The sequence below is a fragment of the Vombatus ursinus genome, unplaced genomic scaffold (assembly GCF_900497805.2).
Source record: "Vombatus ursinus unplaced genomic scaffold, bare-nosed wombat genome assembly UNPS02014780.1, whole genome shotgun sequence".
Classification (NCBI taxonomy): Eukaryota; Metazoa; Chordata; class Mammalia; order Diprotodontia; family Vombatidae; genus Vombatus; species Vombatus ursinus.
This window is the reverse complement of record NW_020954558.1, coordinates 249980-273759: the sequence shown is the minus strand read 5'-3', so window position 1 is coordinate 273759 and position 23780 is coordinate 249980. Positions and strand designations below refer to the sequence as shown.

General features: G+C 39.6%; 2 protein-coding genes across 2 annotated transcripts; both read right to left on the bottom strand.

The window, feature by feature from the left end:
* Positions 1-807: 807 nt before the first annotated feature.
* LOC114046006 (olfactory receptor 51E2) lies at positions 808-1773 on the bottom strand. Its single transcript, XM_027866223.1, has one exon. It carries the CDS (start codon positions 1768-1770, stop codon positions 808-810), a length of 963 nt encoding a protein of 320 aa, XP_027722024.1. The 5' UTR covers positions 1771-1773.
* A 10866-nt stretch (positions 1774-12639) lies between these two features.
* On the bottom strand, positions 12640-13596 carry LOC114046066 (olfactory receptor 51F2-like). Its single transcript, XM_027866296.1, has one exon. The coding sequence runs from the start codon at positions 13582-13584 to the stop codon at positions 12640-12642; it is 945 nt and encodes a 314-aa protein (XP_027722097.1). The 5' UTR covers positions 13585-13596.
* Positions 13597-23780: the final 10184 nt, after the last annotated feature.

Sequence of the window (23780 nt, the reverse complement as noted above, 5' to 3'; positions counted from 1 at the left end):
TTTATATTCTATGGAAAAGTCTAATTTGTCTTCTATGATACCCCTTCAAATAAATAAATATTAGCACCACCCCCCAAAAAAAGCTTCTTTAAGCTAAGCATACCTCATTCCTTAAACCAGTAGCCACAACTTTTGAAAATGTAAAATGAAATGAAGAAGAAGCTGTATTCACCTTCAGTGGAAAGAGTTCTCTTATACATCATGGTATCGTTAAGATCATAGATTTAGAGCTTGAACGCCTGTTAGAAGCCATTATTTCCAACCTAATCATTTTCCAAATAATAAAAATCAGGCATCCAAAGGGCAAATGACTTGTCCAAGACAACTAGCAAGTGTCTAAGGTGAATTTGAACCCACTATCTTCTTGATTGCAAGCACAACTCCACTATCAGCCCTACAAGGTCATGCTGCCTTCTTAAATCACAAAACCAAATAATTTTTGAAGCACTAACTTAAATATTTCTAGAGTTCTTTAGTATTATGTATTTAGTATTTTAGTATTATGTTCTTTAGTATTATGTATTTTCTAGGGTCAAAGAGCACATGACTTAAGATATCATTTGGATCTCATAACTACCCTAGGGGAAGGAGTGCAAGCAAGATTGTGCATCCCTATTGCAGAAGACAGAGAAATGAAATTCAGAGAGCAATTTCTTGTTCTGTAACACCAGAGCTAGTGCTCTTTCCACTGTACTATTCTGACAGTTCTGATGCACTTATGAACACAGAAATCCATTAGAGAATCTATATTTCCAGGTGGTTGAGAGGAAGCCACCATGGGGACATAAGATATCCATGTAAAAGGTGTCAGCTGCTCCCAACAGCCTGAAGCTCCTTGTCACAGGTGACCTTGAACATGGCCAGTACCCGGTAGCGGATCTGCTTGGTCTTGGCAGCATAGATGATAGGATTGATGACAGGTGGCACCATTAGGTAGACATTACCCATGAGCACATGTACAATGGGGTTGAGGCTGTTTCCAAAGCGGTGCACCACAGATAGACCAATTAGTGGTACATAAAATGCTAGAACCACACCAATGTGTGAGACACAGGTTCCAAAGGCCCTTGCCCGTTCTGTCCGAGACGGCAACTGTAGCACAGTATGTATGATCAGGAAGTAAGAGAGTGAGATGAGCACCACATCAACACCCATAACCAGCAGGATGGCAGTGAGCCCATAAACCACATTGGGCATGGTGTCAGCATGGGCCAGCTTCATCATGTCTTGGTGCACACAATAGGAATGGGTAAGGACGTTTGAGCCACATAAATGAAGCCTCTTGATGAGCAGTGGTAGTGGAAGGAAGAAAAGGGAGCCCCTCACCACAGCTACTATGCCTATCTGAGCTGTGACAGTGTTGGTGAGTATAGCCGCATGCCGAAGAGGGTGGCAGATGGCCACATAACGGTCAAAGGCCATGGCCAAGAGTACAGTGGACTCTGTGGCTGAAAGAGCATGGATGAAGAACATCTGGGTGAGACACATATCAAAGGTGATCTCCTGAGAGTTGAACCAGAATAGAGCAAGGATCTTGGGCATTGTGAAGGTGGAGAGCGCCAGGTCAATAGCTGCCAGCATGCAAAGGAAGAGGTACATGGGGGCATGTAGGCTATGTTCTGTTCTCACAATGAAAACCACTGTGCAGTTGCCCAGCACTGCCACAATATACATGAACAGAAGAGGGAAGGCGATCCAGAACTGGGCAGCTTCCAGTCCTGGGAGGCCCATAAGAATGAAAGTGGTGTGGGTAAAGTTACAGGGGTTCATAGTTGGTAGTAAGAGACAGAGCCTGAAGAAGGGGGTAAGATCACAGTGCCTGCAGGATACAAAAGGAAATAATTAGGGAGAGCAGACCCAGCTGCCTCTTTCCAGTGTTCTTGCATCTTCTAATCTTTTCTTTTCTTCTTCCATGATCCTGGAACCTCCCGGGGCCATGTCATAGGAAATAACATCAGATGAACTGATTCTTACTAATGTATTGACTTCCTATAGTCATTTTTGTTTTAAATAGTAGCTCAAGGAGAGAAATACTTACCTCAAAGGAAAGAGCTTCTGATCAATCAGTTTCAGACATAAACACTTGGGTGAAGGAGAGAATTTGAAGTATGGACACTATCTGGCAATTTTGCAGGCTGGCTTCTGCTTATTATGTTGATGTTTGGAGTGTACCTTGCCCTCCATATAGCAACAAAAGCACACCACTACCATTTGCCTTGTGTTGAGATGCTGAATGGAAGGGTCGACCTGTGAGAATTCTTAGAGAGTAAGGGTTGTTAAAATGACAGCTATACCTTGTATGGAGTCCTGGAAGGAAGACTTTGCTCACATTTCAACCACTTTTCATTTTCATGGTTTCCATCCAATTCGAGACTGATTATAAACTTCATAAACTATTAGAGCAGGCTCCTATCTGGTTTCCCTGACTCTAATCTTTCGTGGAAGTCATGGCTAGATTCATCTTCCTAAAGCACGGTTTGATCATATCACTCTCCTATTCAAACATACAAACAAAAATGGTTATCTCAGGAAGTGGGTAAGTTTGGAAACTGAGAAGAATATGACTAGTTGGGATTACATCTTTGCAATGTCCATATATCATCACATAAAAGTATAAGTTTTTTTGTGAGTAGGAACAGTGCCTGATTCTTTTCTACAGAACTGACAGTTGCCACCTATCTATCAAGGCACTTAGAAGATATTTATTGAATTAATTTGTAATTAATTTGTCCTCCTATTAAGATTCTCTTACCACTGGCCCTCATTGCCTAATCCTTCCTGCTGTGATCCTTTGAGTGAGACCTCCTTGATGTTCTCCTACAGTTGAATGAGGATTCAGTGACCCACTTCTGTCCTTTCCTCTTTGTTCCTTCTTGTAGTGATCAAAGGACAAGCTGAAATGTCTGCTCTTCCTTGTTGTTACCAGGAAAGCAGAAGTCACTTAGGATTTTGCTTTCAGGAAAGAAACACCAGTACTATATTATCCTGTCATATATTTCATCCTCAAGGCATTCTTCCTTTTATTGGTGCCCTCCTCAAATGATATAACCACAGAAATACTTTCCTCTGGCCTCCCCCAACTATCCCTGGCTCTTTTTACCTTCAGCTTTTTTGTCTAATAGTCTCCAAGGTGCCAGGGACTTAACAGATGGAGAATGGTGACCCAGATGGGGTCTATATTCTCCGGGACTTGAACAAGAGAAAACAAGCTAGCAGCCTCAAGGATTAAGGTTTGCATTGGAGAATTCATGCATTCCTGATGGGGAGAGGTCCATGCCCTTACTTAGTAGGCCAGGAGTTATGATTAGAGTAGATTCTCACCTTTCAGCAGTGCTGTAGGGGCCAGCTATCCTGGAAGCAGGAGCAGAAATGAAATAACTTTTGAAGGTCTCTTTCAGTGCCAGGGTTCCTGTGTACATTTCCATCTCCTTGTCTCTGAACTGCTGCTCTTAGAGGTGCTTCCTATATTTGTGTAGCTGCAGTGGGAAATCCAATCATTTTGCCTCAAAGAAGAAGGATTGGAGATGAAATGAAGGATGAAGTAAAAAGACCTTGATTCCTCAGATGGGGGAACTTGAGGATTTGGAAAAGGAGGTTCAGAGATGATTGTGAGTTCTCAGGAACTATCCATAGAACTAGTCAGTGCCAGAAGGGCCCTTAGTGATCATGTAGTTCAAATACTCCCTCCATCCCCACCTCCCACCCAGGTGGGAAGTAGTATGGTAGAGTGGATGGAATAATGGACCTGCAAAGACATGGGTTCAAATCCTGAGTAAGACACTTACTTGTTGTGTGATCAAGGACAAATCTTTTAACTTTTCATATATAAAGTGAGTAAAATGTCACCTACTTGACAGGGACATTGAGAGCATTAGAGAAGATAATGTATGTAAGGCACTTTTGTTAACCTTAAAGTACTATGTAAAAGCGAGCTACTATTATTTTGCGTTTGCCACAGCATGGTATGGTAGGCTATAATAATATTAGCAATAATGACAATGATAATAACTATTATTTTTATTAGCACAGTGCCCGACATATGCCAGGATGAATTTAATAAATGTTTGCCGATGAGTTTATTCATAACAACAGCAACACTAACACTAAAAACAATGATAATAAAAATAGCTTAAATTTACATAGAGCTTTGCACTTTACAATGATTTCCCAATTTTCTTCTCACAACAAACCTAGGAGGTAGGTGCTATTATCATCACCATTTTACAAATGAGCCAAGTGAGGCAGTTAGAAGTTAACTGGCTTGCTCAGGGTCACACAGATTGTAAATACTTAAGGCTATATTGGATTTCAGGCGTTCCCGATTCCTGCTCCAGTTCTCTATTCACTACGCCACCTACTGGCTAATTATTATTGTTATTACTGCTGCTGCTACTGCTATTACTACTACCACTAGCTAGTCAGCATTTATATAGGACTTTAAAGGTTTGAAAACACTTTAGGAATATAAACCCTTTTGATCCTCACTATCACCCTGAGATGTAAGTACTTATAATACATTTATTTTACAGAAGAAGAAACTGACTTTGGAGGGAAAGAGAACTAACTCTGGAATCAGAGTACTGGATTCAAATCCCGCCTTTGACAAATAGCTTTGTGATACTGCACATGTTATTTAAACTGCCCACTTCTCAGATTCCTTCATTGTCAAATGAGGGGGTTGAACTAGATGACCTCTGAAGTCCATTTTAGCTCAATATCTATGATCCTAAGGTTAAGAGCCAAGGAACTGGACCCTCATCTTCTGACTCTAACTGCAGTGGTCTCTTTTTTAATATCTATAAAGTCTGTCTCCTTTCCCCTGTCCCTTAGTCCAACATCCTTCCCCAGGTCCCATTCCCCAGTTTGGGACTGTCCCCCATTTGCACCATCTGAACAAACCTGTCATTCTCAGGTCTGAGGAGGAGGGGCTACTATACATCAAAGCAGTCTTCACGTCTAGGAGGGAAGGTTCTCTGCCTCTCAGTCTCTTCCCAAACTATCACCTGAGCCCTGGAAACCCTTCCCCACGGTGGAGTCTTTTATTCCTCAAGGACTCATGGGGATTACATTACAAATCCCAGGAAGGGGGGCATAGCAACTTAAGAATCTGATTCTCTCTGAGGCACAAGTGATTGATACTAAACTCAGTACTAAAAAGAGTTTGGATGGGAGGAGGAAAAGAGAGAAAGAGTTTGATGAAATGGAGTGTCAGTAATTGGGATGAGGTTAGGAGGTGAGGAGGAGGAAGACAGCTGTGTTATAAAATAACCCTGAATTTGGAGTCACAAAACACTGAAGGGATTTTGGTTCATATCCTGCCTCTGATGCTTAGCTGTTTGACCTTGGGTAAGGTAATCAGTGTCCCTGAATCTCAATTTCTTCCTTTGCAATATTAAGATGATTGGGCAAGATGGTTTTTGAAGTCCTTTGTAGTGTCAGAACTCTGACAGACCTGGGTTCAAACCCTGGCTGTGCTAATTACTACCTTTGGGTAAACCATTTAATCTCTCCCTCAGCTTCTTCACTTATAAAATGTGAAAGTTGGAAAGGTGATATTTAAAGTTCCCTCCTAATCTAAACATTGGGATTCTAAAAAGGCACAGAGCCAGCTGAGGGCATCACCATCCCTTCTTTTCCATCAGGCAAAGATCTAGCACCATTACAGAATCTATATGTTCAGGTCTTTTAAGTACCTTACAACTCTCACACCATCACTCTGAGAGACTTAAGTCCACAAGGTAGTTCATGAAGTCAGGTCCTTTCTCTTCATCTTTTCCCCAGAATAAAGGCTTATATCTTCTCTAATGCTCTTACTTTCAGGCAATTTTCTTTCATAATTACCAGCCCCCGTTCTCCCACTCCCACCTCTCTATAGAGAATGACCCTCAAAGTAAGACACCCTGCCATCCACCTTCCTCTTTACTTTTGTAATCCAAAGCAATCCCTCCCTGTGTTTCTACCAGTCTCTTGTCATATAGTTCCCATCTCAGCTATCAACCCATCCTAACTATAACTGCTTTATTCTTTTTCTCCCTTGTTCCCTTGGACTACATACCAGATAAGACTCAGCCCAGACTGTACATATGCAATACTACTGTCACTCAACTTCTCCCATGCATGCCTAATGTGACAAATTGATGCTTAATCCTGGCCGACTTTCATTAGTCCTGGCCCCCCCATTCCACTAAGGCTATCCTATTTTTAATCCTCTGCTACTAACCCAGACTGACTTACTCACCAAGACAGCAGCACAGACAAGCCACCCATGAGAAGAGTAATCTGGTTGACCCTATCTGGTTCCAGCCTTCTTATGATGCTGCCAAGAAACCCTCATGGGGTTTAGTGTGCGGAGGACTATTGCTAAAAATGTTATGTGTGTTTATGTGCATGCATGATGGTAGTGGTGGATTCCCTTGAGGATTTTGAAGGCAGAAAAATACATTTCTATGATAGATTGTTCTTTGCTTCCAATAAACTGTTAGTCTCTTTTAACCTATAGGATTAAAGTCAAGCTCTTCACAGTGGCCATCTCATGTCTGAATCCATCCTACCTATCTCATCTTGGATTCCATACCTATTCATTCATCCAACCAAACAAATAACCAACCAAACAACATATCTTTGTTGGACATATACTCCATTCACAACCTTGTTTGGCACAGTGGTTGATGAGAAATAATTAAATAAACAAAGGTTCCTGCTGTCCTGAAGCTCAGAATCTCATCAGGAACTGAGGTAGAAAAACTAGGAAGGTTAAAGTCAGTTGGTGAGAAATTAGGGTAAGGAAGATTGCCAAAGACAGGAAAATCCTTAAGAGTTATGCTGGGAAAAATAACAAAAATCCTTAACACAGGGTAGAGCCCTTTCTCACCTAATCTCTCATTGACCTATCTTGAAGCGAGAGAAAATGAGACATTAAGATTATTATCTCTGTTTGACAGATGAGGGAGGGGCTGATGAGGTGATATGAGCAATACAGTTACTTGGTGACAAATTTGGGATTGAAGCCAAGTCCCTGGTATTCACAGTCCTCTTTTTTCAGTCACCAGACCAGGCCTATTCAGTAGCACAGGATCAGGATGGCAGACTTTCACTTAGAGAGAAGGGAACTCAGAGGCCATCTAGTTCAACTGATGCCTGAATAAAAACATTTTTACAATATTTCTGACACATCAGCCAATCTGAATTTTTCACTCTTTCCCTTTTTAACTGCTTCCCACACAATATACACACAAACAAAAGACGTATTCCCATTTCTGTGCTGTGACGATGATGGTTCCTGTCTGTTATGTCTACCCTATTTGCTTCATTCCCCCTACAAAAAAAAAAAATTCTACTGATCCTTCAAGGCCCAAGTCAGCTTCTACCTCCTCTCTGTAGCCTTCCTTGACAGCTCCACCCCACACTGATCTCTCTCCTTGATCTGCCACACCACATTATGTCCATATCCTTGCTATGGGTATCTAGTCGTAGTCAATTCATCCGTTTATGGTATATTAAGCTAAATTGTTCTTCATTCTCCATTCCCCTTCCCACATAAATCTGTGCCCTGGGATCCTTACCCTCTTTTATTTTGAATTGTTGATCCATTGGCATGGGAGAGAGAGAGAGAGAAAGAGAGAGAGAGAAATAGAGATAGAGACAGACAAAGAGATAGAGAGACAGAGTCAAAAGATAAAGACATTTTGAAAGAGAAAAGATAGGTAGAGACAGAGAAAAGGGCAGAGAGACAGGGACTGAGGAAACAAGCTTTCTAATATGTTCAGCACATGAAGGGGGAATTATCGATCATCTCTAACTGGAGTTCCAAGTGAACTGTTGCTAGAACATGGAAGAAATTCTGAGACGGTAGAAAGGAAGGTATTATCTGCATTTGGTAACCTCCAAAGTTGACTTTCAGTCTTCCTTCCATTGTCCATATATTCAGATTTCCTTGTTGATAAGAAAGTCACGAGGCAAGTAGTTTATGATTAGGAACATGAGGAGAAGTGAAGAGACCAGAACCAGAACTGGCCGGAATATAAAGCTCCTGGAAGGCAAACCTGAAGATCAAATGTGAGAGAGGCATAGATCCTGAGCCTGGAAAGATCGCAGAGACCAGGAGAAGATGTTGACTTGATCCATGGCTAATCCCTACAGGCTGGTAAGCTGGGGTGGGGTGGAAATAGGAGTGATTTCTCCCTTAGTATTCTCCATTTGTTTCTAATTTGTGCAGCTAACTTCTATAATTTCTTTCCCACAACCATGGTTTCATGTGGTTGGGTCTCCAATCCTTCAGTTCCCACTCCACACACACAACAGAAAATCTGGGAAGATAATAGGTAGTGGCAAAGCAGGTAGCTGAGAGCAAGTTATTTCATGTAGAAATGATTTATCTCCTTTCAACTTATGTCCGATAAACTGTTATCACAGCATTTTGTGTGTCTGAGAGCTGTGAATGAAAGAAGCCGTTGGCAGAAAAAGATGAATTAATATAGAGCAGGAGTTCATGAGATGATTTTAGGCTACTTGATTTCATATTTTTCAGATTTTGAACAATATTCCATTTCATCCCCTAGATAGATTTTGAACTTGACTGGGAGAATTTGTTCAATCTTCTTAGCACTGTTACTGAAGCTTGGTCTTTTAGTGGTATGAGCAGTTTAGGGATTTATGGGAGTGAAAATGATCTGTGGGGCAGTTGGAATATTGCAGCCTTTAGGGAGCCACAGGCACAAGCCTACTTGATAAAGAGAGCACCACCTGGTGGACAATTTGGATATTGCCCTCTCTTGGTGGATAATTACACAGACATTTAGGGTCAAGGAAGGCAGCACTCTGACTATGCTATAGACCCATGGCCAAACATGGTCACAAGTATAACACCTGGTTGTCTTAACTAGACTAAGAGCACTTTGAGGGGAGATGTTCCGTCGTTTTTTCAATCATGTCCAACTCTTCCTGACCCCATTTGTTTCTTTTTTTGTTGTTGTTTTGTTTTGTTTTTGGCAAAGCTACTGGAGTTGTTTGTCATTTTTGTCTCCAGTTCATTTTGCAGCTAAGGAAACTGAGGCAAACATGGTTGTGACTTGCCCAGGGTCACACAGTCAGTAAATGTCTAAGGCAAGATTTTGAACTCAGGAGGATCAGTCTTCCTGACTCCAGGCCTGGCATTCTATCCATTGCACCACCTAGCTACCCATACTATGTCATACGTTACTTTTATATCAATTAATCAACAAGTGTTTCCTTAATACCTACTATATTTGCATTAGTGTGAAGTAAGCAGCCTCCAAAATGAAGGATTACCAAAGTCAGCACCCACTGTTAATAATAGCACATTGCTAGAAGTGACAAAATAGATGATTGAGTACATTAAAAAAAATTAGGTCAATTAGATACAGAAAATGAAAGAAATCTATGGAAAACCTGAGTGAATCTGAGTGGTACCTTGAAGATGCTAAAAGAATATGACGAGTTCTACTGCATTGGGTGAGAGCAGCTTGGTGGCACAGTAGACAGAACACTGATTTGTACTGAGGAAGAACTATCTTCATGAGTTCAAATCTGGCCGCAGATACTTACTAGTTGTGTCATACTGGGAAAGTCACTTACTCCTGTTTACCTCAGTTTCCTCATCTGTAAAATGAATTGGAAAAGGAAATAGCAAACCACTTCAGTATCTTTGCCAAGAAAACCCCAAATGGAGTCACAAAGAGTCAGTATAACTAAAATGACACAACAACAACATTGTATTGGGTAGATCCTTGGAGGAGGAGCTATTATTATTTATGAGAAAAACATGGGTATAAATTTCATAGGATGCAAGTCACTGAGAGATTGAAATTTGCTTCTATGGAGTACCCACAAAGAGGGCATCACATGTCCAATAAAGTACTCGAGTATATGTAACTACACTCCATTAGACTTGTGGAGATTTAAAGAAAGTAACATACAATCTGTCACCTCAAAAAAATCTAACAGGGTGATAATAACAATAGTGAGAATTTACATAGCAGTTTAATTTTTGCAAAGTTTTACATGTATTATCCATATATTATCTCATTTGATCCTCACAGCAACCCTGTGAAATAGGTGGTATTATTATACCTATTTTATAGATGAGGGAATTGAAGCCAAAAGAGATTATGTGACTTGCCCAGGGCCACATAGCCTAGCCTTTGTGGAGTAGGAGGACCAAGGGTACCGGAGCAGCTGTGCACCTGGTGACAATTACCATCACTGCCTTAGCAATCCTTGAATTAGATTAAGACAGAGATACTTTTTAGTGGCTTACAAAGAGCAATGAAATGGTCAAAGGCCATAACCAGGAGCCACAAGGATTCTGTAAAGGTGAAACTGTGAATGAAGAACATTTTGTCGATGCCAAATGCCCTACCTCTCAGATAGGATTTGAACTCAGGTCTTATTGACTCCAATTCCTGGTTCCAATCGCTACAGCACCTTGCTATCCCTGATAAAATGTGTCTACAAAAACATCATATGTAAAAGATCATGGTGGGTATAGAAGAGGAGGAGGAAGGGTTACTTTAACCCTTGTACTGTCCTGCTCAATAACCACTCATAGCTCCTAGCTGGCAACAAGACGGAGTTCACACATGCACCAAAGTGTGTTGATGATCACCATCTCCCTCAAACAACTCTGAAATGACCACATGGTACAGCTAGCAAAATTCTGGAGTTAAAGTCATGTGAGTGGTGCAAATGACATGCCTACCACTACTTTGTTTCCCCATCTGTTGCACATGATAACACTTGTTCTTCCTACCTTTCATGATTATTATGTGCATTGTAAGATGCACATTGGGATTGCAATCCTAAAAATTCTGTAGAAATGTGAAAAGATGCTATTTCTCACTTTCCCCTACATGAAGCCTGTGTATACATCAAAGGGATCTACTCATTATCCCCAAACAGCCTTATGATCTCCATCATCTTCCTGCACCTGCGGTCAAATGCTTTTTCCCTCACTCAGAATATCCATCTTCCCAACTCCAAATGCTATCCATATTTTCAGGTTCAGCTTAATTTGCATTTGCTCCTTCCAGACTCCCCTGATAACTCTGACTCCAGATCATAGAGATCTCAGCTTCTTCCTAATTCATGGTTTTCTGGCCCTAATCTACTTTTCTGGTCTCATATCCCATTGTTTCATTATATGTGTTCTTCGGTCTGGCTAATCTACTTCACCTCATTCTCTAAAATGCCCTAAACTTTCCCTCCTTTGCATTTTCTCTTATGGCGGTTCTTATCCTGGAGTGTTTTCTTCTGTTTCTCTGCATATTCAAGTCTAGGTCATCCTTTAAGGATCATCTTAAATGTCACCTTGTTCTTGAAGTGTCAGCCTTCCTTGATGACTCCTGCTAAGTTATTCATCCCCTGCATTTCATTACAATTTGCCTGGCCTGGCACTAGGGGAGTTGAATAATTTTGAGGACAGAGTTTCAAGTGGAATTGAAAAGGCAAATGGAAAGAGAGTGAAAGTGTTTTCCCCAGTCTCAAAAAATCTAGAAGATGACACAAACTAGGTGAGTGGGCAAACTGCCTGAATCCTAGAGTAGGGAAGGTGGTGAATGAAACTGAATCACACAATACCTAGCAATGAGAAGGGGAGTGGTAATTGAGAAGGGGAAAGCCTGGATTTCTTCATAGCTGCCTGAGAAGTCCTTTTGTTTGATAATCCTTCAGGGTGATGGACCAATTTAATACAAACAGGACTTCAGTCAATTACCCCAGAGGCAACCCAAAATAAGCTTGATAGAATATATCAGCAATGTGTAATATAGTCCAGGCCCTTGTTGTCTCTGGCCATCTAAATTTGAGTGAGAGAAAAGATTTTTCTTGAGAGACAGAGGATAGTTACAGCTTCAGGTAACACAAGCATCCTTGAGGTTCAGTAGTAGAGAAAGATCTGAATAGCACAGAACTTATGCATGGCTGGACACAGAGGTAATGGAGCCTACAGAGGTATTCTTGGAGTAAGAATAGTTCTTGGTTCAAACTTGCAATTGCAGGAGTCAGAACTGAGGGACATTGAGGTATAGAGTAATGACCAGGAGGAACAATCTCTGAGTTTTCCTTTCACTGGAATTGTGAACTGATTGGACTGTGCAGGTCCTTGAGTTCTTTTCCACACTTGACTTCCTAAAAGAATGGGATGTCTGATTCTTTAGCAATCCTGAATTCTTTTTTCTAAAGACCTTTAATCCCTGGATGCCGCTTATAGGTCTGGAGAGACTCTATTACTCCTTGGAAAATGAGGGACTCAAACATAAACATTCATTACTGTCTACTAACTTGAGTATGAGTCATTGCTATGGTCCATCTGTGCGTATATCAGTTCATTCTCTGTTCCATGCCTTGTTAGCTTGTTGATTGCAAGAGACATAAATAAGCCTAAGGTCCTGGGGTCCTCTTTTTTTGCAAGGAAAATGATACTTTGAAGATAATAAACCCCAGCTTTGCCATTAATCCATTATTCTGTCATATACTCAATGAGGGTAGCTCTATAACCCCTGGTGTCTCTAATGGAAGTCATTATTATTAGCTTTCTTATCCTTTGGTCTCAGGTATGCAACTAGATGGCCATTGATGGTAGCTAATCACTGTACAGCCTTCTCTACATTTCCAATAACCTTCCTAAATTTTCTTGGGAAGGAATATTTTGAGGATCACTCTGCGGATTTGCTTGGTCTTCACACTATAGATAATAGGATTCATCACTGGAGGAATGAGTAGGTAGACATTGGCTATGAGTGTGTGTACATAAGGAAGGGCATGTTTCCCAAATCTGTGCACCAGGGACAAGCTGATCATGGGGATGTAGAAAATGGCTACAGCACTGATGTGGGAGATGCAGGTGCTAAAGGCTTTCTTGCGCTCTTCAGGAGATGCAATGCTGAGAATAGAGTGGATGATCAGAACATAGGAGAGTAGTATGAAGACTGAATCTACCCCAGCAGTGGAGATGACAATTGCCAATCCAAATACGCTGTTGACCTTGGTGTCTGAACATGATAGCTTCATCACATCAGGGTGGAAACAATAGGAATGGTGGAGAACGTGGCTATGACAGAATGATAGACGTTTTAGGAGCAGGAGCAAGGGCACCAGAGCTGCTGTGCCCCTGATGACAATCACCATCCCTACCTTAGCAATCCTTGAATTAGTTAAGATAGTGGTATATCTTAGTGGGTTACAGATTGCGATGAAGCGGTCAAAGGCCATAGCCAGTAGCACTGAGGACTCCATGAAGGTGAAGCCGTGAATGAAGAACATTTGGCCAATGCAAGCATCAAAGCTGATCTCTCGGGCATTGAACCCGAAAAGGCCCAACATAGTGATCAAGGTGGACAAGCATAGGCCCAGGTCAGTGAAAGACAGCATGGAGAGGAAATAGTACATTGGCTCATGGAGACTTGGCTCCGTGATGATGACAAAGAGGATCATACTGTTTCCAGAGAGGGCAATACCATAGAGGCAGCAGAAGGGGATAGTGAGCCACACATGGAATCTTTCCAATCCAGGAATGCCTGTGAGGAAGAAAGATTGAGGGTAGAACATGGTGTTGTTCAAGGGTGCCATGTTGAGTAGAAGTGACAGAATTATCTTGGACATGCCCTGAAATGGAAAAGAAATAATTTTTTCACACATTGGTCATGGCAGTGCCATTTAAAATCACTAACTGGCCTTGTCCACTTCTTTAAGACAAAGGCTGAATCTTTAGAGCAAAGTCCTCCATAACACAAAGGCCTTTCACTGTAAGGACTGTATCCTTTTCTTAGCTGTGAAATCTATTCGGGATGAGTTTATGAAGAATGAACTAAGACACCTATACTGAGGCTGAGCCTATGATCATGTGCTAATGTTTAAAGTTGACACAAGCTGATAAAATAAATAGATGTAAAGAGTTGAGATAGTTTTCTACATGCTAGTTACATTGGGCTACTAAGGAAACTAGAATTTTTGGAAGCCATGTCTCCCCCTCCAAAAAAAAATCCTTTTAAGTTGTGAGTAGATGACTTTACTAGATGAACATACAAACATGCTATGTGAATAATGTGCTAAGAAGACTAGATACCCATGATTTTAGTTAGAGTTTTAGTTAGAAGTTATTAATTCTTAACCTAGCCTAAATGTCAAGAGGAAACCACTAGGACCTGGTAGGGCCCAGTTAGAACAGAAATGAGGTAGGAAAGACCTTCCTGCCTTGCCCCCGCCACCCCGAGGGTTAGCTTTCTAGGGAAAGCTTGTATTTCTCACTGGGCAGCAGATAACTGAGGCCAAAATCACCTAAAAATTTGCAGGCCAGGGGAATAAAGTATTGCAGTAGTAGTAGTTGTAATCATAGTCATAGTAGTAAGAGTATGGCTTTTGTAAAACATTTGAAAATGTATAGTGTGCTTTATGTATACCAGATGTCTCACAAGTCTCAGTGCAGGTTTAAGTCACCTATACTAAGGGATACCTTACATATATAAAACACATATATTTTTAAATATTTTATAAATGTCATTTGTTAAATTGTTTTATTTATGCTAATAGCTTAAACTTTCACTAAGCCTTTTGGGACTTGCTGCATTATTTCCCTTGATCCTCACATCAACCCTGTGACATAAATACCACAGGCATTATAATTCCCGCTTTGTAGCTGGGTAAATTGAAGTTAGGTGACTCAAGGTCGCTGGAACAGTCATTTTTTTTTTTTTTTGCAAAGCTATCAGGGTTAAGTGACTTGCCCAGGGTCACACAGCTAGTAAGTGTCAAGTATCTGAGGCCGGATTTGAACTCAGGTCCTCCTGACTCCAGGTCTGGTGCTCTACCTATGGTGCAACCTAACTGCCCCTGGGATAGTAAATGTTTGAGGTGGGATTTGTAACAAGGTTTTCCTGACCACAAGTCAGGAAGTCAGGACCCCTCTTCCTTTAAAGTAAAACCTTAGGTAAAGGAAAGAAACTGAGGATCTGCAGATATAATCAAGAAAACATTTGTTGCTTGTCTGGGGAATTAGAAAAAGGAATTAGGAAGGGCTGACAATTACTTTGAGATCATTTTGAAGTATTCCTGTGCTGTAACTTGGGATTACTCAGATACTCATAACACGAGTTCTCTTTCAGATGGTGCCCCATCTCAGGGATTCTGTAATTCATTTTTGTTGGATCATAGCTATTCATGCCCACCGTGGGCATTGGGAGATTAGACTGAATTGATTTGAGAATCTTAGGGCTATGTTTGACTTAAAAGCCAGTCCTAACACCTGTCATTTTGGGGCTTCCCCTATCTTGAGTCTTATACAGATGTTGTTAGCTATTGGGCCTCAGACAGGAAGATATTTAGGCCTTTTGTAGGAGATAAAGGCATGGAAGATTAGGGGTAGGGGATAGGAATGAAAGTAATAAAGACCTTCCTAAAGTGCTGGCTTATATCCCCTCATCTAACCCAGGCTACATTGCACATGGTTGGCAGATCACAAAACTTTTGTTCCTGCTGCTGCTTATATTGAGGATGACCAGCCACTCTAGCAAGTGGGAATAAAAATAGAATAGTATATTTTCCCATTTCTATGATTTCACAGGTAAATCCCATGATGCATACCATCTCACTACTCTGTCACCATTTCAGTGACCTTAATTCTATTGACCCAAAAATGGCATATCTAGCCATGGACCCATTTCATGTCTGGATGATCAAATACCTCACCTTCTCAGGAAATTTCCAGCATCAGCAACAGCTCTATCTATCTCTCCCTTGGATGATAAATAGCTTGCACAACAGCACTTTGATAATAATTCTATTGTTCCTTCTGGTCACCTTGGATCTTGGCTTTTATTTTATTTTTTTAAATAAAAGCCTCATGCTATTAGAGCAGGAACAGGCAAGCAGAGTCCATCACATTAATCCCACCTGGTTCCAGGCAGCACGACCCTTTATCCATTCAAGAATTCATTCCTGACTCCATTCTTTGGACTTCTTTTCCTCCTCCTTTTCACCAACCATCTTTTCACTTTGAGAAATCACCACCCCAATGATCCATTCTACTGATTGGTGAATATTTGCTTTGACTTCAGGAGGGGCTTTAGCCATGCTCCCACTGATTCTTGATTCCACTAACTTGCTTTTTTTTTTTTCGTCCTTCTCACCAATTGCCTTGACATCCCCTCTGTTATTTTCAACTCTTTTTTTTATATATCATAGAATATTAACACCTTGAGGGTGCTGTATTTGTATCCCTAGGATTTAGTGCAGGGCCACTTAATAAGTGCTCCATCTATCTTTCTTTTTATCCAGGAAAGAAAAAACTTCAATGAAGAGCCCAGGAGATCTGCCAGCCTTCTGATAATTAATACTGAGGTTTACAGAATGCTGGACCATGGAGTAGAGGTATGCTGTAGAAGAGATTCTTATACTGAAATGACTGGAATGACTGACTTACTTCCGTCTTACCTAAAGTGTTAGGTATAAGAGGTGTCTGACATCCCTTTCAGTTCTGAGATTTTGTTAATTAAATTCAACAAATATGTAATAAATGTCATGGAGGGGTACAAAGATAGACAAAACAGATGCTCTTTATTCAATGAGCTCAGTAAGGGGGAAAGGAAACATAAACAAATAACTCAGATCTCCAAGGAAATTGAGATAAGAGAAAATGAGCCATCCAGGCAAAGGGAAATTTGAAGCCTCTTTTTAATGACTTTTTCCTGCATATCTATCTCATATTCTCATTTCGTTTCTTGAAGAAATGCATAAAAACATGCTTCTTTGTATCTCTCATAGAAGCTCACACAGAACCTTTCCACGGCAAGCAATTGATCAATATTTATAGATTGATGTTTTGGGGACAATGATGGAGTATCCCTTCAGACAACAGTTACTATAGTCCTTGGCTATACAAACCTTCTCACTTCTTAACTTAGGCTTCTTTTCTGGATGATTAACATTTGTCTTATCTTATCTAATTGCGCTCTTATTCCTCAATTTTACTCCATGACTGGATTGCTCTTTTCCTAGTTATACATGTTCTTTATAATGCTTTTATTCTACCTCGTTGATAATTTCCTGCACCCTACTTATAGCAATTATGATTTTTTCTACTTGCCTTTGGGTCAACTCAACTGCAACTTTTATTCCAAGTCTGCTAACATTCTAGGTGCTGGAATGCAGTAAAGTAGACAATGTTATGAAGTTAGAATTTAAATTCTGAACTGAATTTAAATTCTAGCTCCAATCTTTAATAGTCAGATAATCCTGAATGAGTTTCTTTTTCTCTGTACCTGAGTTTCCTTATCTGTAAAGTTGGACTATAATACCTAGGGTACTTCTGTCACAGGGTTTGTTATGAGGAAAGACAGAAGAGCTAAAGAAATGGCAGCTATTATAATTGTTATCTCTTCCTTTACTAACGATTGATGATCAAGGGTCACATCTCCTTGTTATTGTAATGTAAAAAGGAATTGGATAAATATCAGCAGCAATATTTTGCTTTTACTAGGAAAGAATGATCCTGATCCTAGCCTTATATTATTGAATCTAAAGAAAACCCAGAACCTAAATAGAGGAACTGATACTTGCCAAAGACTGTGGTGGTTACTTTAGGAAAGAGTTGAGAGCTCCCTCTTGGGTTCATAATGAACATTTCCCAAGAGTTAAAAAAAAAAGAGTTTGCTTAAACTGACCTTTCTATCATAGGCCCAATTAAAGACCATTTTATAAAAGACATAAGGAAAGGAAATGTTGCTCATATGGAAAACGTCCTTATTGGTGGGAACTAAGGATAGGTAATAGACACATGCTTTCATTGTTATATGGGACTCACAGGTGAGGAAACTCCTACTAGCAATTCTGGTCAAGATGCCCTCTGTGACTTATAGTCTTAGAACATTACTTAGAGCCCAAAGAGATTAAGTGAATTGCCTATGGTCACAAAGCCAGTATGTGTCAGAGGCAGAACTTGAACCCAAGTCTTCCTAGTGGACAGCAGTCTCAGCAAACTCACCAACAGGGCTAGAGCCAAGTTGAACCAGCTTACAAAAGTTGATAGTTAAACTTTCAGTGTCAGTATTTGCACGTCTGAAATCAAGCTACAAATCAGAGCTTGACTGTTTAGGCACGACAAAGTGATGAAGAAAATGTTAATAAGTCAGATTAAATTTAAAAGTGTGTTTTCATACTCTTCCCCCGCTCCACCCCCAGTGAATCACTTGATCAATATTTACCGTTGAACCCTTACTGTAATCCCAATATTCTTAAAGGCTTATAAATAAGACTGAGGTAACTTGTCCAATACATCTTTTAATGTGGCATTTAACTTAACTGGGGAGGATCTATCTATGAGGTACAGTGAACAGAGTTCTAGATTTCAAATGAGGATTAAATTCTGGCCATTTACTACCTGTCTGACCTTATTCAAGTTTAATTAAATTCTATTTAATTAAGTAATTATTCGCTAGCTGCCTGATATGGACCAGATACTAGACACTAGGTGCTGGAGATATAAATGCAAAGACAAAACAATCCCTAACCTTTAACAGTTTATAGAACGTTCTAAAGGGGGAAAAACAACACGTACACCGATAAGCAGATAAAATATTACTCTAGGAATATTAATCAGGAAAGTCTTCTTGTAGGAAGTGGTACTTCAGCTAAGTCTTACCTCAGTTTCCTCTTCTGTAAAATAAGGCCAAGACTTAGAGGATTTCAGAGATCTTTGCCAGTTTTACATCTGTGATCCTAAAATCATTGCAGAGCATTATTGAATCCAGCTAGGTTCTGTCAAACCCAGACAGAGTTCTGTCAAAGTGTGGTGAGGGGAAAAATATTGGACTGAAAAAGACCTGAATTCTAGCCTAGAATCTTTCATTAACTTACTATGTGACCTTGGAAAACTCATTTCTGCTCTCTGGATGTAGTTTTTTCATCTGCAAAAAGTAATTGTTAGACCAGATTGACTGATTGATTAAAAAAAAAAATTAAGTGCCTTAAGTGTGCACTGTATTATACATTAAGGATATATTTAAAAAAATTAAATGTGCCTGACTTCAAGGAGCTAACATTTTATTTGGGGAAAACAATAGTGCAATTCAAAGTAGATACAAAGTAATTTATGCAGGGAAGGACCCTGTAGCAACTAAGGAGGAGAAGCTTGGCCAATTTTCTTAAAACGGAACTAACCTATAATTTATTTAGGCTTTTTTTAAAGAAGTAAACCCTGGAAGGAAACCTAAAACCATCCCCTTGGGTTGTGAATCTCTCTTACTCCGGATGCATTATAAAGCAAGGGTTCTTAAACCAAAGCCTTCAACCTTTTTTTTTTATTATTGATAGCTATATTTCAATATAATTGATCACTTTTACTATCCTGTGTATTTTATTTTGCACACCTAGGCATATTATTCAGTGAATGGGTCGGAACATATCACCAGACTGGTGTCCATCACACACACACACATACACACACACACACACACACACACAATTTAGAACACCACTCCTTACTACCCCCCCCCAAGTCAACCAGTATTTGGTAACAAGAAACTCATGCTTACCTCTATATTACATTCAAATCCTGAAGAATAAATCTATGGTAAACCACCTACTACCAAAAAGACCCCATATCATCTCTAATTGTGAAGTTCCTGTACTTTCAGAGCCTGTGCGCTGAACTGGTGTCTGGAGATATTGTAAGGTTCTTGGAGTGGGTAGGAAGTATTTATAAGGTCCTACGTTCCAGTCTGATTCAAATCATTTTCTCAGGGGAGATCATGTTCCTTGAGAAGACAGTTATTCATGTGAATGCTCTTAGAAAATTTTGACTGTTGTGACTTACTTTGCAGGGCAAGTTCCCTCCAGAATTTGTGTAAATTCACTGGGGGGAAACATAATGAATCTGATTCTCTCTATCTCTCCTCCACCCCCAGGGAAATGGGTTCCTTGGTGTAATCTTAAATCCTACCACTCTTTCTAATAAAGGAATATATTGGGGAAATGGTGGAAATAAGTGTCCCTTTTTGCCACATCCCACCTCAGGATCTGTGTTATTGTCAGGTTTATTTCAAGATACTAACAAATGGGGATATTGAGAAAGATTTCACAAAACAGAAACAGGGGAAATAAGCCTCAAAGAAAGTCAAGTACTCTGAGAGGTAATAATAATGATTACAATAGGTCAACAACAACAACTATCCCAACAGAGGACATCAAAGTCGTGTGGGAATATGAAGAAGGCATGTCATGCCCATAGTCCTACTGGCTACTGACATTGTAACAAGAATATTTTCATTTAGGCTGCAGAGAATCAGCTTGCATTCCAATACCCTTAATTCAACTACAAAAATGGCTATTTTTTTATCCACTTGCACTAGTCTATAGAATATTAAATAATAATAGCAGGATCATTACTTTTCCCAGGACTATTTCTAACTGAATCCCACCAAAAGGATGAGAAGAATGAAATGAAGATGAGGAGGACGACAATAATTAGGTAAAGAGGCAGTGCACGGTAGCAAACAGAGAGCTTGGCTCAGATTGTGGCAGATCTGGGTTCAGGTCTTGCTTCTGACACATATTGGCTCTATGATTCTGGGCAAGTCACCTAACCTTTCAGTGTCCTAGGTAACTATATGGTACTGGAAGCTGAAAATTCAAACAAAAACAACAACAACAACAGATTTGCATTGGTAGAGGTATTTTCCTCTTTAGAAGCTTCCATTTCACAAATAAAATTGCAGGTCCAAACAAACAAAAAAAAGATAATGGTTAAATGACATTGATACAGAATGGAATTGATTATAATCTCATTATCTCATTTCAGGAACTTATTAGCTATTTGACCCTGGGTTAGTCACAATGTCTTTGAGCCTCAGTTTAATCAATCATAAAATGGGTACATAAATGCATTTACAATATAGATTTGTTGTGAAGATCAAAAGAAGTAGTAAATGTATAGCAGTTTGCAAACCTTAAAAGCATTATTTCAGTGGGTTATTTTATAATCACCATTATATTATTACAAGCAGCAACAACATAGAAGCTGACTTATAAAACTGTATAGAGGCCAGAAATGATTTGTCAAGTTCAAGAAACATCAAGCAATTTAATTTATCTAGGAAGTAGAGTTTGTGAAGGGGTATAAGATGTAGCAAAGAAGGTAGGTGCAGTAGAAGCAAGATTCTGGACATATTTAAATTCAAGTCTGAGTTTACAAGAGACAATGGAGAGCCACTGAAGGTTTTTGAGAAGGGGAGTAACATGGTCAGATCTGTGCCTTAGGAAGATTATTTTGTCAGTTGTATGGAAAATGGAAGAAGAGAGATTGGAAGCAGAAAGGTCAATTAGGAAGCTATTTTAATAGTATAAGGAAAGGGTAATAAGGGCTTTAAGTAGGGTAGTAGCCATGTGACTAGAAAGTCTGATCTTGGGAGATGTTATGGAGGTAGAAGATCTACTCTTTTACAGCTGATGGCAACAGAAAGGAAAGAGTCAAGAATGACTCTAGTTGAGAACCTTGTTTACTAGAAATATTGTGATACCTTCAATATAAAAAAAAGTTTTGAAGAAATGGTAGTTTTAGATAACAAGATAATATATTCTATTTTGGATATGCTGAGATTAAGATGTCAGTGTAGTATTAGGGGGAGGTTTTTAGCAGGTAGTTGGCTATTGCCAGTCTTGGAGTTCAGAAGAGATATCTGGATGAAATTTGCAGATTTTTGGAGTCATTTGTGTAGAGATGATAATTGTACCCACTGGAGGTGATGAGATCATGAAGAAGGAGAGTGTAAAGAAATTTTAAAAAAAGATGACATAGGATAGACTCTTGGGTAACAGTCATACTTTAGAAAATATAATGTAGATGATGATCTAGCAGAGGATTCTAAGAATGACTGAACAGGTAGTATGAAAGTCAATGTCCTTAAAACCAAGGAAGCAGAGAATATCCAGGAAGAGAGGGTGATTGGCAGTATTAAAAGCTGTAGAGAGATCAAGGAGAATGAGAACTGAGAACATGCTACCAGATTTAGTGTTTAAGAGATTGTTGATAACTTTGGAGAGAACATATTCATTGTGTTGGTGGCATCTGGAAGATAGAATGAGAGGGAGTGAGAAGGTTTCTATAAAGGCAAGAAAGAATGTCAGAGGAAGAGGTCTAAGATAAATGGAAATTTGGTAATGAAAACATGGATATCAGAAGGCACATGGGAATAGAAGGGTTGGAATTATTGGGACTGGAAATGGGGAAGGACTGAGGTTTGTGGGGTTAGAAGTACCAAGAATCAATAGCAGGAGAAGAATAATTATACCTCAACAGATGGTGACTAAATTAAAGGGAGGAAGAGAGGAGAGTTTACTAACCGTGGCATGGTGTCAACAAACCCAAGGGGATAGTCTGGCTTAATAGCTTTTATCATTTTGATACCATTCATAGGGTTTTCTTGGCAAAGATATTGGAGTGGTTTGCTATTTCCTCTTCCAGTGGATCACCTTTTGTCAGAACTCTCCATTATGACCTCCCATCTTGGGTATCCTTGCATGGCATAGTTCATAGTTTTGTTGAGCAATGTAAGCCCCTCCACAACAAGACAGTGATTTGGAATGGTTCATAGCACAGGGGAGCTAGAAAGAGATAATAGTATATGTTTTTTTTTTATAGCTTAAATATCACTTAAAAGAATAAAAAGGAAGAAAAAACATTCATTTGTGAAGGAATCTACATTTTAATTGATGGAGACAACTCATATAGAAGAATTTAGCTCCAAGGCAGTTTAAAGAGTTTAATATTTTTTAGGGTGCAAAAATAGAGTAAATAGAAAGGCCCAGTAGTCCTTAGAGTAAACAAGTAGGGTAAATATCCATGCCAGGGGGTCTGTAGAGCAGTGTGGCAGGAAAGATGGCAAAGTTTGATGCTTCCTAGGGTGCAATGCTCTAGTGAAACCCGTATCTGTTGGGAAGTCAAACCTTTGCCCACAGGGATCATTTATTCTGATATTACAGATACCCAATCCTTACTCTAGAGAAGTTCATGATGGAAAATTGAAGACAGAACCAATGGGTATTTACAGACATATAAAAATGAATATGCATACACACACACACATATATATATACACACATATATACATATGACAGAATAAAACATGTTTATGACCAGTAATATATGGAATACATGATATGAATATATTTAATATGAATATATATGTGTATATGTATCCAGTTAACTATAAGTTATATTATGAATGTAGGGATATTTTTCATTCTGTTTGTAAATTCCTATCTTGGGGTTTACTGGCTAAATTTCTTTCTTAAAGACAATTCCTTATACTTAATTCACCCTGTCTCTCGTTGTTGGACAACAATAGGTCCTTGCCCTAGCACCACTTAATTGTTACTTTTTGGGCACTCTTGGCTCAGAGTGAATGTAAATAGTAACTGTTTCTCTTTTGGCCAACAATCCTAAGGATCTTCCTCTGCCAGTTTGATTTTTTTTTTAATTAAAGGGGCCATTTCTTGACTCACTTCTTAAACAGGCCTATTCATTGAATGGGTGTTGCCTCACTCAAAGTGAGAATTTGAAAAGACCTTAGCTTAAAAAGGCCAACGTCTCCCACTGTATCCTAGGCCATCTCCAGTGGTCTTGATAGATATCTGGCCACTGGGTCCAGATAGCTCTGGAGGAGAAAGTGAGGCTTGTGGCTTTGAGCAGCCCTCCCACACTCAAATCCAATTCAATTGTAAATCATGTCATCATCTTCCTGATGTCATGGTCATCTCAAGAACGAAGAATAAGG

Coding starts and splice junctions, on each gene's coding strand:
- LOC114046006 (XM_027866223.1), bottom strand. CDS start 1,770: ATGAACCCCTGTAACTTTACCCACACCACTTTCATTCTTATGGGCCTC.
- LOC114046066 (XM_027866296.1), bottom strand. CDS start 13,584: ATGGCACCCTTGAACAACACCATGTTCTACCCTCAATCTTTCTTCCTC.